The 13317-nt window shown below is 46.0% G+C and overlaps 1 protein-coding gene across 1 annotated transcript in view; it reads left to right on the forward strand.

The window, feature by feature from the left end:
• Positions 1-13317, forward strand: part of PHF21B (PHD finger protein 21B) — a 279182-nt gene that overhangs the window by 215569 nt on the left and 50296 nt on the right. Inside the window, 1 exon segment of the mRNA XM_006023571.3 lies at positions 11411-11761. Within this exon segment, the coding sequence (XP_006023633.2) occupies positions 11411-11761 (351 nt within the window).

The following is a 13317-nucleotide window of genomic DNA, read 5'->3' on the forward strand; positions in this document are numbered from 1 at the left end:
TGGGCCCCATTGACAGACCTGGCCTCGCATACAGCCCCAGCCCCTGTCCCTTGTCCCAGCCCCTGGCTCCAGCCCCCAGCATCTGGCCCCAGCTCCAGCCTCCGGCCCCTGGCTCCAGTCCCTGACGTCCGGCCCCCAGCCCTCAGCCCCCTTTGATAAGTGTCCCATGCCAGACCGAGGCGGCGTGCTCACAGACCGAGGCGGCCTGCTCACGGACCGAGGCGGCACACTCATGGACCAGTGTTCCTTAGAGGAAACATTGGTGCCTTCACCTCTGGTGACAGAGGCTTGCCCCAGCCAGGAACTTCAATCCCCTAGAACTTCTCTATTTGGTTTTGAAGCTCCCTCACTATGGAAATCACCTGGCTAAGGAAGGCATCACCAGCACTGAGGCTCTCAGTGGCCTCAAGGAATGGTGTAGGGGACATCAAGAAGATGGTATCCCACTTAACTTTGTTAAGGGGCCTGCTGATCCCAGTCTCCCTGAGCAAGGCCATCTCATGGATGGCCTTCTGTTGCTTGACCAGCCTATCAAGCATCAGGTATGTGGAATTCCACTGAGTCTCCACATCCTGCATGATTTTGTGCGGGACGCTCAGCTCTGCCTGTTTGTCCCGCAGCATCTTGCCCCCCTTGATGCTCTGGTGGAAGTAGCCTACCACCTTCCTACATTTTGAAATGAGCTGGCTGGTTGTGATGGCGCCCTCACTAGCAGCCCTTTTCCCCTCCAAGGTGTTCCTGATTATAAGGTGGAACTTGTGTGCCACACAGTGGATGCCAACAAAGTTGGCATCACGGACCACCTTGACCATATTGGCCCCATTTTTGGTGACTATGAACCCATGGATGAGCTCGCCTTGCCCAATGAGCCACCCCTGGACGATGCAGTTCATGGCCACCTCCCTTGCCATGTGGGACTGATCCAGCACCTCAGCTTGCAGGAGAGACCACTGATGGCCTGACTGTTCGCACCAGCACCCTGTGAGGGAGAGGTAGGTGTGATCTCCATTCCGGCTGCTCCAGATGTTCGAGGTGAAGTGCAAGGCCACCTGCAGCTGCCTTGTGCAGCTCCTCCCTCAAGTATCCCCTACACGCCTCATACAGGGAGGGTACCACCATCCTGCTAAAGGTGGTGCATGCAGGCACTTGGTAGGATGGGGCCCCGAGTGCCATGAGCCACCTGAACCCTGGCCGCTCAACTAAGAAAAAGGACTGGTAATCCAGAGCAAACAGCTCCCCAATGCTCTGGGTGACCTAGCTCACCTTTGAAATGAGCCCCACTTTGTATATGCCTTTACCCCACTGCTCCAGGGTGGCCTGCCTCTGGTTCTGGGGACGGGGGCTTTGGAGTGAGAAGGGGACTTCCCTTTGGGCACGCTCCCACTGGTGCCAGGCTGAGAAGGAGCAAGGGCAAAGGGGTGGTGCCTCTTGAGATGCATCAACATCCCTGTGGTGTTGAAGTGTTTGACCTCCTTGCCCCAGCTGGTCTTGCTTTGGCAGTGCTGGCAAATAACATATCTGTGATTATCTGCCACCTCAAAATGATCCCACACTACACTACCTCCTTGCTTCTGGGGCATGGGTGGGGATACTGCCTTATCCCCCTCTTCAGCAGACAGAGGAACAACAAGAGGAGGAGCTGGCTCAGCTGAGCCACTTGCCTCCACAACCTCAACCTCCTCCAAAGTGCCTTCCAGAGGAGACATGACTCTAGGGGAACTTTGAGGGCTGTGGGGCACAAACTCAGATTCCTCCTCCTTCCTCAGTATTTCCTTTGCTATGGCACTTAGGTTCCCTGCTTACAGACACAGCTCTTCCTCTGGCTGTGGAAGGCTCATGCTGGGAATTGAAATTGGGGTGGAGCAGACTGTCATGCTGGACCTTGTAGTCATTATAACTGGTGTTAGTGGAGGTGGTTCAGGTGCAGACACTGCTCCCTCCTCCTTGCTGCTACTAGCAGCAGAAGCCTCACACCTGGTAGAAAAGAGAGCGCATCTAAGTTTGGTGAGGGGGCAGAACTTACAGCCCTCCCTCTGCCCCCTCTCACTTCCCTGCCCGAGGACCTGGGACCTGCCTTTCCAGCACACTTTATGTTTAGTGTGCTGGAAAATGTGTGTCTCTGTGTGTATATGTGTAGTGCTTTCCTCCACAGTGATGAGACACTGCCAGGGAAAGAAGCACAGCTTTCTTTTTGTTTGGGGGGGGGGGGGGGAGAACAAAAAAAAAACAGGATTTGGGGGGAAGAAAGAGTGGAAAGGGATAACAATAGGGAGGGTAGGCAAGGGTAAGTGGGAAAGGATTGACTTCAACTTGGTAGGAAAGAAGTACCAAGCTGCAAGCTTCCAGATGCTGCTCTCTGCTGCTGCTCGTGCTGCAAACACAGACACAGCTGAGAAATGGCAGAGAGAAGTTCACACACAGAGCCTTATATATTGTTTCTCTGTCCCTCTCCCAGAGCACTTTGAATGGAAGTGACAGATCTGTCCTCAGGGACAGATCGCAGACACTGGCCAACTACAGATGTCAATATCAGAGCAGTCCTTCCACCCCTCTTCCCCCTCCCTCTCCTTAGTTTCTGTTTCCCTGAAAGCCTGGCTCTGAAACTCTGAAATTTTCCAAAACATTTTGGATGCTTTTGTTTAGTTTCAGAGATTTTTCTCGGTCTCTCTTTCCAATTTTGGTTCTGTGTTTCGGGTGCTGAAACAGGCTGAGAGACTTCTGAAACGAAATGGGTGCTGAAGCTTCGCATAGCCCTATTTGACACCCTTGGTCTACTGTCTTGTGTATGACTAGATTGCTTATGTAGTACGCTTGGTGGGACTGAGATTGTGATGTAATGTGCTTATACTTTATGGTGATTGATTTTGTCCTCTGATTGCCACAGGGCAATTAAACAAGCTTCCCCTGTTCCTTAACTTGCACACATTGTTTCACCATCACCAGTGCAGCTCCATGACTATCCAGCCTCAAGTAGTGTAGATGAGGCTCTGAATCACCATGTCACCTAGACCTCTGAGCAGAGGAGACCATGCAATGCTAAAAATGGTCACAACAACAGAAGCGTTGTATATGCTAGACCCTCCACTTGTTCCAGCACTAGCAACAATGGGGAATGTAAAGCAAAAAGGGCCCAGTGTAGTCAAAACCCAGATTATAGAGTGGAGCTGGAAGAGAGGTTTTGTAACAAAATGGTTTGTGATAGGGTCTCTCTTCTTCAAGATGTATGAAAGAAAATCTGTCAGTGAATTTCTAAGCATAGCATCTAAAGGATGCACGTGAATGTCAGAAAGAGTGAAAAATAACCATTACATTTTGAATGAGCATTCAAGAAAATATTGAACATGAATAGAAACCAGAAACTAGAGTTGTCTGTGTAAAGTTAAATTTTACTTCTGCATGAGGGAGAAAATAACATTTGCCATTTGTTTGACTCAAAATGTGATGCAATTGGATTGTATAAAATCATTATTACAGCTTCAAAAAAGTTCTATAGAATAATCCCCTGAGGCATTTTGCACACCTTCCTGTACATAATCCTCCCTGTACTTCCATAGAGGCATTCTGGAATTCTAGTGTAGGGTGACATGCATAATCTGATTTAAAGTTGTACAGTGAATAAATATACTAAGAGACTCACTGCTCAGTTTAGTCTTCACTGTGTATGCAGAGTGTATGGAAACAAAGTGTTCCTGTTAAAGGAAGGTTTGCTGTGGCCCACTTGCAAATGTAGCTCTTAATAAATAAGATTGTTCATCTATTCCATCCTGCATAGTTTTTCATATCCTGAGCACTTTCAAATAGTACAGCTCCTGGCCCTGCTGCCCTCCCCTGAGCCCTCCGGAGCCCAGTGCGTGCGACTCAGAGCGGCAGCGCACAGAGGGGCCACGCAGGGAAGCTGCCTGCCACTGCAAGCTCCGTGCTGCCCAGGTCACACTTCCCCTGTGTGCATGGGAGCAGCCTGGGCAGCACGCAGGGTTGCACCCCTTGCTGCTGCCCCTGCCTGCAGGGTAAGTGTGTCCAGGGCAGCGGAGAACTCAGAGTGGCAGGCAGCTTTCTGTGCCCCCCATTGTGCTGCCCTTGCCGCCCCATCTGCAGAGCAGTGTTGGAACCCAGCGCAGCAGGGCAGCACAGCGGGGAGCCTCACTGGTATCTCCTGCCTCCCTGGAGCCCAGGGCTGGGGCTGGGAGGCAGCTGGGGCTGGGGCCGGGAGGCAGCAGTTGTTTGCAGCCTCTCGGCTGTAGGCGGCCCAGGTTCTGGGTAGCTGCTGATAGCCATGGAGCCTGGTCTTTGGGTGGGGGGCAGGGGCAGCAGGGCTGGGGGCAGGGGCTTTGGGTGGGGGGCAGGTGCATGAGAAGGGGCAGCAGGGCCGGGGGGCAGGGACTTTGGGTGGGGGCAGGGGTGTAAGCAGGGCTGAGGGGCAGGGGCTTTGGGTGAGGAGCAAGGGGCACAAGCAGGGCATCCTGCCATGTACCCCCTGCCCTTGTTTTGTTTGTCTGGCATGCTGGCACTCTGGCACTTTCCAAGGTAGGCATTGTGGGGTTTTTTGGCACTCTGGCCAAAAAACATTGTCTACCCCTTCTTTACTGTTAGAAACAGACATAACTTTATTGAAGCTAAAGCTACATCCATTTACGGCAGCTGAGGATATACTTATCCCACATTGTACTAATTTTTATCAGCCACTGCTAATGTTTTCTCTGTGACCCTCTAAAGCCACTCAGAAATTAAAGAGCTCTGTCTACTGCTACAGTGGCTTTGCTTCTGTGGCATGTGAATTGTGCCAAATCCATTTCTGAGTTTTTGTTTCTAAGCTATCAGTACAAGGGAGAAGTGAAAATAAAGTGTGAATAATGCTTTTCTCCTGATTCGTTGCTGAGCTGAAAAATACACTCTCAGGCAAATCAGTCCTGGCAGTATGAGAACCTGCTTGATGCTGAACTTCCTCAAGTTGATATCTGATAGTGGGGAAGGAGGAGGGATTTCAGTCTTGCTAACAAAGATCTAACAAGATCCAGTGACTAGAAACTCACATAAGACAGATTTGGCTTTGAAAGAGGACATAAATATCTAGCTGTGAGGGTAATTAAACACTGGGACAATTTATCAGGGATGGTTATGGACACATCATCGCTTGAATTCTTTAAAACCAGATTAGCAGTCTTTTTGCAAGAGGTGTTTTAATCCAGTTTCTAGATGATATCACATCTATAGCTAGCATGCATGCCCTTAGTCATGATGTTCACCTCTGCCCTTAGAACTTCAGTTTCGCTGTTCATCCCCTTTTTTCATAGGCCACAAGGAGAATAGGATTGCCTGCATTTATTTTCATATTCTCACATGACTTACAGCTCTGCATTAAGACAGTGTTATCTCTTTTCATACTCTTCAACTACAGTCACTTTTGGGACTTAGGAAGGAATTTTTCAGGTCAGATTGAGGAGGAATCTTGGTGGTTGTTATTGCTGCTTGGGAGACAAGGTCAGATGATAGTTTTCTGTGGTATAAGCCTCCTCGCTCGTACATGAAGCCATGTATCTTCATTCAAGCATATCTCACCCAATCAAGAGAGAGGGAGTTAGCCATATTAGTCTGAAATTAGGCTGAAGACAGGGCACAATGGCACCTTATAGACCAGGGGCGGGCAATTATTTGGTCCCACAGGCCAGTTAGGCAGTTTTGGGGACCTGTTGTGGTCTGGTCAGCACCCCTGCCCCCTGCAACAGCCCAGAGCCCACATGCCCTGCAGCTCCTCCTCACCACTGCCACCAGCACCCAGCAGCAGCTGAGCTCACAGCCCTGGCTCCAGCCCACCCCACACCCACTCCAGATTTGCCCCGGCCAGAGCAGACCAGTTCCAGACCAGCCAGGACATATGTGCACAGCCCCGCCCCGGCCCGCCCCATACCTACTCTAGATTGGCCCGTCCACAATGAGTAGTGGCAGCAGCCAGGCAAAAGCTACTGTCAGGCATGGGGGAAACGTGGCCACCTCTCCTTCGCCGTTGCAGGGCCCTTCTTGCTGCAGCTACCTGGAGGCTGCGTCTGGGCTGTCCTGCAGCTCCTTTCTGCCACCATCACCACCACCACCAGCACTACCTCCGGGCTTCCCAGCAGGGCAGCAGTGATAGTGGATAGGAGCTGCAAGGCAGCCTGGGCACAGGCTCCAGGCAGCCACAACAAGAAGGACCTAGCAGCAGTGAGCAGGAGGTGACCACTTTTCCCCACGTACTCAGCAGCAGCTTCTGCCCAGCTGTTGCCACTGCCGCTGCTGCTTATTATAGGCAGACATGGGGTGGGCCATGGTCAAGGCTGTGCCTGGACGTCCTGGCTGGTCCAGAACTGGTCCATTATGGCTGGGGTGAGTCCAGCAGGGCCAGGGCTTGGGCTGTGCATGCGGGTTCTGCCAGATTCCATGGGGCTGGTGCCAGCAGCTGCAACAGCCAGAAGGAGCCACTGCTGCCTGAGCTGCCTAGAAATGGAGTCCAGGTGTGGAGCCACCCCAGCCCTGCCATGGATGCACCATGGGCTGGATGGCACCTCGCCCAGGCAGGATTGAAGGACCTATCATGGGCTGGACAAAGTCCCTCTGTGGGCCACATGTGGCCCATGGACTATATTTTGCCCACCCCTGTTATAGACTAACTCATTTAGAGAGACATGAGCTTTCATAGGCTACAGCCGTAGTCAGATGCTATGAATGTAGACCTAGTTTTCACTAGTTTCAAATTCTTTAGACTATTTGTTGTTTTTTATTTCTCTCCTTTTCTAAACTTCTTTCTCCCTACATATGGTGAGTCTTCTGTAATGTGCATAAGTTCCATCTGTACTATATTCATTCAAATTCTCTTCAATATAATGCACATATTTAGCACTGCATACCTCCAGGCTCACTCCACTTCCCATTTTGTTGACTGGCCACTACCAAACCATACTCTCCAGTATTCTGCTGCCATTGGTTAATTAATCCATGTATCACCACCAGAATTTAAACTTCAGTTCCATAGGAATGGCAAAGAATTCACACCAGTCTTTTTCACCTCTGTATTTCTCTCCCTAACTGACAGTGTTTTGATCTTTCAATAATATTGAAACAGTGTGTTTTAATGTGAAAATGCAATAAAAATTGTCTATTCCTTTAATTAAGTTGTGCAGGTAGTGAGTGCTTGTCCTTAGCATTTAGCTTCAAAGGATGGGGCTTGATAGAGGATAGAGCACTGTAGGGAGACTGGTTGGTGTTCCCTGCCAGTGTTTTCCCATAGAAGCCTATCTGCAGAGTAGGCAACTGTTTAGTTTTATTTTCATTATTTAACTGGTGTGAGACACACCTACAGCTTTTGGATAGGTCTCCCATTCTATTCTTGCGATTATGGAAATAAACAAATGCCCAAACACATAAATAAACTATAGAATATCTGGAGCTCAGTATTTATTAAGACAATGCAGTACCTCTATTTTATCACAAGATGGCAGAAAATACCCAGTGTGTATCTAGTGATCTTGTAAATGGAATATTTAAATGTCAATACTGGGTAGCAACTATGTTTCTTTGCCATATTAATTCTCTTTATTTATTTGTGTAGAAAGGGTTAATTTTATAGTGAAACAAAATACATTTATAAATTGCTCTGTGTTTATAATCGTATACAGTGTATGCATGGAATACATGCATACCAACGTATATGTAAAAATATTTTTGCATTTCGTTTTTATTTTTATTAAATAAACAGAAAAACAGATAAAAGCATACATATAGAAATATAATTAAATGTAAATAAAAACAAGACAGTTGTTAGTAGATGGAATGACAAGTAGTTTTGAGTACAGGCTATTAAACTGATTTTTATCAATCTTGATTTGTTTTATGGATCTCAGTGGAACTTAACCAAACCAAATTTGAGATCTGTGTTAAATCAGTAATAGACCTGGTATTTTATTTCCAATTTATGCTGCTAAAAAAAGGCCAAAATTTTCAGACATTAGCTAAGTGGGTCAGAGTTAAGGTTAAATGTTCAACCATACTTATCATTCTTGACTTTCAAATGTTCTGTTTTTCATCCTTATAGATTCATTAATATTGGTTTCCTCATCATTATATTTCTGTAACTGACACATGATAAACTAGTCATAGACAAATATATCAAGATCTTGCTTCAAATGTAACATAAATAACAACAGGATAATGTAGTGAAGTTATTGGAGTAGGAATTAGAGGATTTGGTCTCTGATGCAGACTTAGGTTAAGCATTTATGCCTCAGTTTTCACCATTAGTAGACACGGGTAGTATTTCCATAGAGTTTTTGTATATGTTGTGGAGCTCAATTTATAGAATACTTATACCATATATGATTCAAAATAGGAGTCCATAATTGATTTCTCTAGTTCATATTTAGTCCATATTCCTGAACTACTTCTTCAGAACAGTTGATCTGCTAACAGATTCATGTTTTAGACTTCTCTCTTAAAACATGTTAGCCTTTGTGCTTATCTAGTGTCTTTCCTCTGAAGTTGTTAAATTGGTATTCTAGAAAGCATATACAATATGACTAAGGGAGAGAGAAAGCTCAAGGAAGATTTACTCAATATTAGATAATCAGATTAATTTTAAGACTGTGTTACTGAACTTTTTAAACTTAATATTTGGCACAAAAACAGTAGAGCTAACTTTGAGGTCAAAAGTAGCAGTGTATCTTAGTGGACAGAGCATTGCACTGGGAGCCAGTTCCTGACCGGTCATGTCACCGTGGGTGAGACGCTTCACATTTCTATGATTTTGCTTCCTCTCCTACTTTTTGCCACCCTTTCTGTTTAGATTGTGAGCCCCTCAAAGCAGGAAGTATGCCATGCTACAGTACAAATGATATATCTGTAAAGATATCTCCTATGCCTGCCAAAGGGTGTTTTTGCCTGAAAGCTTGCAATTAAAGAGATTTTTTTTTTGTTAAAATCTAGTTGGTCTAATAAAAGATATCACCTCTGCCACAATGTCTGTAATGTGCAGTTAGTACAAGGGACCCTGAGGTCCTGATCAAAACTGAGGCCCTTGAGACCATATAGTACAAGTAATATAAATATGTTGTTATATGCGTAAGCACAGTATGTGACTTTATGGGACTTTGTTGTCTCACCTAATGGTCTCCTTGGGGAGCAATGGATACACCCTTTGTTTGACACCATGCAAGTGGATAGCCAGGCATCTTCATTTAATTATTCTCGTAAGCTGAAGACTGAAGCCAACATCTTTAGAATGCCTTTTGTAAACTAAAGTGTAGTGACATTGACAGCTGTTTTCAGTGCATGTCTGTTATAAAATGTCATCTATCTTCACAGTAGGGAAGGTACAAAAAGTGACAGACAAAATAAATACACAGGGAATGGACTGTTATATATGATCACATTTATGAATGAGCTAGGAGTAAGGTTAACCTCATGAGTAGCAGTTTAAATTATTTATATTTAATCTTGAAACTGTACTTAACACATTGTTAAGTTAGCACCAGGTTGACAGGATGGCATTAATTACATTGGTAGAAGTCTATCACATTAACAGGGCACAAACACTGAATCCAAGACCTCTGGTTTCAGGATCTCTGGTCTCATTTGTACAGTTGTTTGAGTTGCTTCCTCCTTCAGAAACATTATGAGTCTCCCCCTTTTTGTTCATCTTTAGAAGCTCCTGTTACAAACTCACTTGGCCTTGGCTTTGAATTAGCCCTTTACTCACAATTGTAAAATATCAAATCTGTTTCCTGTTGTATGAGCGTAAAAAAGAGTGTTCTCCATGCTTTCAGAAACTGTGAATCTTAAAAACATAAGGATCTCCAGTCCACCAGTAGATACACACGATATGCATTCCCTGAAATCCTTTAATGGTCCAGTTCCCACTGTGTAATTAATACCAAGAATAGCATATCCGTCAGTGCAGGACATTATTTTATTCTGAGGTGTTCATTCTTTTAAAAAGCATTTGCATTACTCATCACACTGCTCAGTAAATGTGACTTGTAGGAGTGCACCAATAGAGATTTTGCGGGCTGATACTGATAGCCAATTTTTAAGGAGGCATACAGGCCAATACCAGTCTGATTTCCGATACACAGACTGGCAGCTTGAAGAGGTACTGGCAGCTGGTAAGTCTGTTGTAGTGCAAGGGGAGGAGGGAGAGAAGGGGCATGGGGGGACAGATCAAGGCCCCTGCAGTGAGGGAGGAGTAGGGCTGGGGCTGGTGCAGGCATTGCCTGGGTGGGGCGGGCTACAGCTGTGGGCTGGGGTCAGGGCTGCACTGAGCTCTTTCTGGCAGGGCTTGGCCTGGGCTGTGGTACGGGTGGGTGATGGTGCTGGGAGGGAGTTATGAGGGGGCAGCAGCCACCCCAGAATTCAGTGTAGGCCCCTCAACTTCCCAGCAGTGATGCTGCCTGCCCCAAGCACAGCCCCGGCCCAACCCCTCCCCCACATGCACCAGGAAGAGTCCAGCACAGCTCCAGCCCCAGCCCACACTGGCAGCCCACCCTACCTGCACCCTGCATAAATCTAGTTTCATAGTAGTTAGGGAACAGAAGGGACCTGAATAGATCATCTAGTCTAACCCCCTGCCACTGGTTGAAGCACATGCTGGGATCACACGACCCTAGACAGGTGTTTATCCAACCTCTAGGAGCATTTGCCCTCCTCATGCCTTCCCATGGTGTGCACAGCAGCGGGAACTGCACCCTCCCGCACCTCCTGGACGAGCTATGGCTCTGTCCCATGCCCTGCCCCACCCTGGCTGGGCAGCACCTGCTCTAGCCCTTGCCACAGCTCCAGCTCCTCTCCCCCCATCACTGCAGGGGCCTTGATATGCCCCCACCTCATCCCATCCCATCCCTCCCCACTCCCCTTCCCCCACAACAAACTTACCAGCTGGACACAGCTCTCCAAGCTGCTGGACTGCGCTCCTCGCTGCCTATGTTCTGTGCTGCGGCTCCACACATGCACAGGCCATTTATCACCCAAATTATCGGCCACGTCAGGCTGATTTCTGATACAGTAAATATTTTTTATATACACACCGATCCGATATTGGACCTATGTATTGGTGCATCTCTAGTAACTTGAATAACATTTGTATAGATATCGGCTAACAAAAGCAGGGAATTGATGTTTTCCCTTTTGTTTAGTACTGCAGTAAGGTAAGAACCACAAAATAACTGGAAATACCACAAAACGTTAGGAATTTATATACAAGTACATGATTGACTGATTGATTGTCTGTTTAGAATTGCTGTTATATTTTTCAAGACTCTACAGCATGGTTAATACAGTTAGAAGTTGTTTAGGCCAGGCATATGTATAGCATGTATTTTGTGTTAGTATGTTAATATATACTGTTATTATGTAAGATAATGTTTAATAATGTCTACTTCTCTCTTTGTAGGTTAGGCCAAAGACCCTGATTCCAGACAGCCTTCCTATTTCCCCATGCAGAGACCAACCATCCAAACAGCCTCCTGCTTTCCAAAAGGCAACAGTAGTCAGCATCAAAAACCCCAGCCCTGCCCTCCCCACTGCCAATAACACTGTCAGCCATGTACAGACGCTTAACAGCCAGTCACACAGTGTTGCTGAGTCTGCATCCATTTCATCACCTCTGAGCAGTGCGGGTGTGGCCTATGCCATCATATCCACCTCCCCAAACAATGCAGCTCCTATCAGCACCAGCGCTACTGTCTCTGTGGTCAACGATAGCATTAAAGTACAGCCACTCCTCATCAGTGCTGACAGCAAGGTAGGTCTTGCTCCTGTAACGCATACTTACATCAAGTGTCAGAATAATATTGCAAATATGGACACTGTGTTCCCAATGGTTTGAAAAGCCCTGTATGAAGTGATGCCAGTGGTTCCTTTCAAAGTGAATAAGCAGAAAGCAATGAGAATGTTTTTAAGGGGACACATGGAATATAATTATATTTAGCTGTGTATCTTGGTACATTTTTCCTCTGCTTGTCTGAGAAAGAAAGTTTGACACTGTATAGCTTGATGTTAGTGGAACCATCTACTCTCCTTTCAAAGCAGTCCTAATTAATGAGACTCGGAACTCTGAGCATGCTCAAATGTCCTCTTAATTTTTCCTTGAATTATAAGACTGATATTATGTAGACAAATCTTGCAGTCTCTTAATGCTTAAAACTCTTGAGGGCTATATAAAGTAAACAGGTGTATATTTCAGAGGAAAGTTCAGGAGGGTGCAGGGTTTCAGAGCTGATCATGAACTGCACTGGTAGAAAGCATTCAACTATGAAATACCTGTTTACAGTTAATACAGTTTCTAAGCTTTGGAACACAAGAATGATACATGTGCAGTATCAGATGTAAGATTATGAAAGGTTTAAAAAAAATAAAGAAGCTATTATAGAATGTCCAGAGTAGTTCAGTTATTGAGATCATGTTATTTTGGTTCTTGTTGGCAAAGCATGGTTTAATATACTTCTAGGAACAAATACAGAAGGTATGACGGTTTTAAAATAAATATGTGATGTAGGCATCTCTTCCATGATTCACTAACATAATTTATTTTTCTCTTAATCTGGTTACCAGCAAAAAAGAATTATCCCCACTTAAGCACTTTAATCTTTTACAGTGAATAACTGAAGATAAAATATATGATGGAGTAATATTGATTAAAAGTAAGGACTAGAATTGATTTAAAAGGCCCAGTGTTCTAATCCAGTAAACGTCAGAAAGATGAGCTTGTCCTTAGCATAGTCCTTAGCATCCTTTTGTTAAGGATATACAATCACATGAGTCATATAAATAGTTTTCTGCTTAGATGTTGTTCTTTTCACTGTTTTTAATGGAATCCAAGACCCTGGACACAAGACACATTTGTATCAGTGCAGCTGATCTTCGCATGAGTTTAATAAAGGAACAGATCTACAGTGGGCAGCTTCACACTGATGTAACTTGGGCTGAGAAGTTCAATTAATTTGATGGAATATGATTAGAGAGCTACTCAAATTGTGATTTCACAGAAATCACAAAATCAGGTGCTGTCCATGAAGAAAAAATATACTAAAACTAAAATGCTGACTCCAGTGGGAGCCAGCAGTCCTCCTTGCTGAGCAGCCCACTGAGGGGAAAGAGAAGAAGGGGGCTGTCGGCATGAAGGGGAGCAACCAAGATGGCTGCCACCCCTATTGGCTGAGAGGGCTGCCTGTTGCACAGCCCCGCCCCTCTCCACCAATCAGTGGCAAGGTGCGGGGATGTATGTTGGAAAGCCCTCTCCTCCAATCAGCAGCAGGTGCAGGGCCACTGGGGCCCCTCAGTGAATCAGGGGCATGGGGC

Source organism: Alligator sinensis, unplaced genomic scaffold, assembly GCF_000455745.1.
Source record: "Alligator sinensis unplaced genomic scaffold, ASM45574v1 scaffold975_1, whole genome shotgun sequence".
Lineage (NCBI taxonomy): Eukaryota > Metazoa > Chordata > Crocodylia > Alligatoridae > Alligator > Alligator sinensis.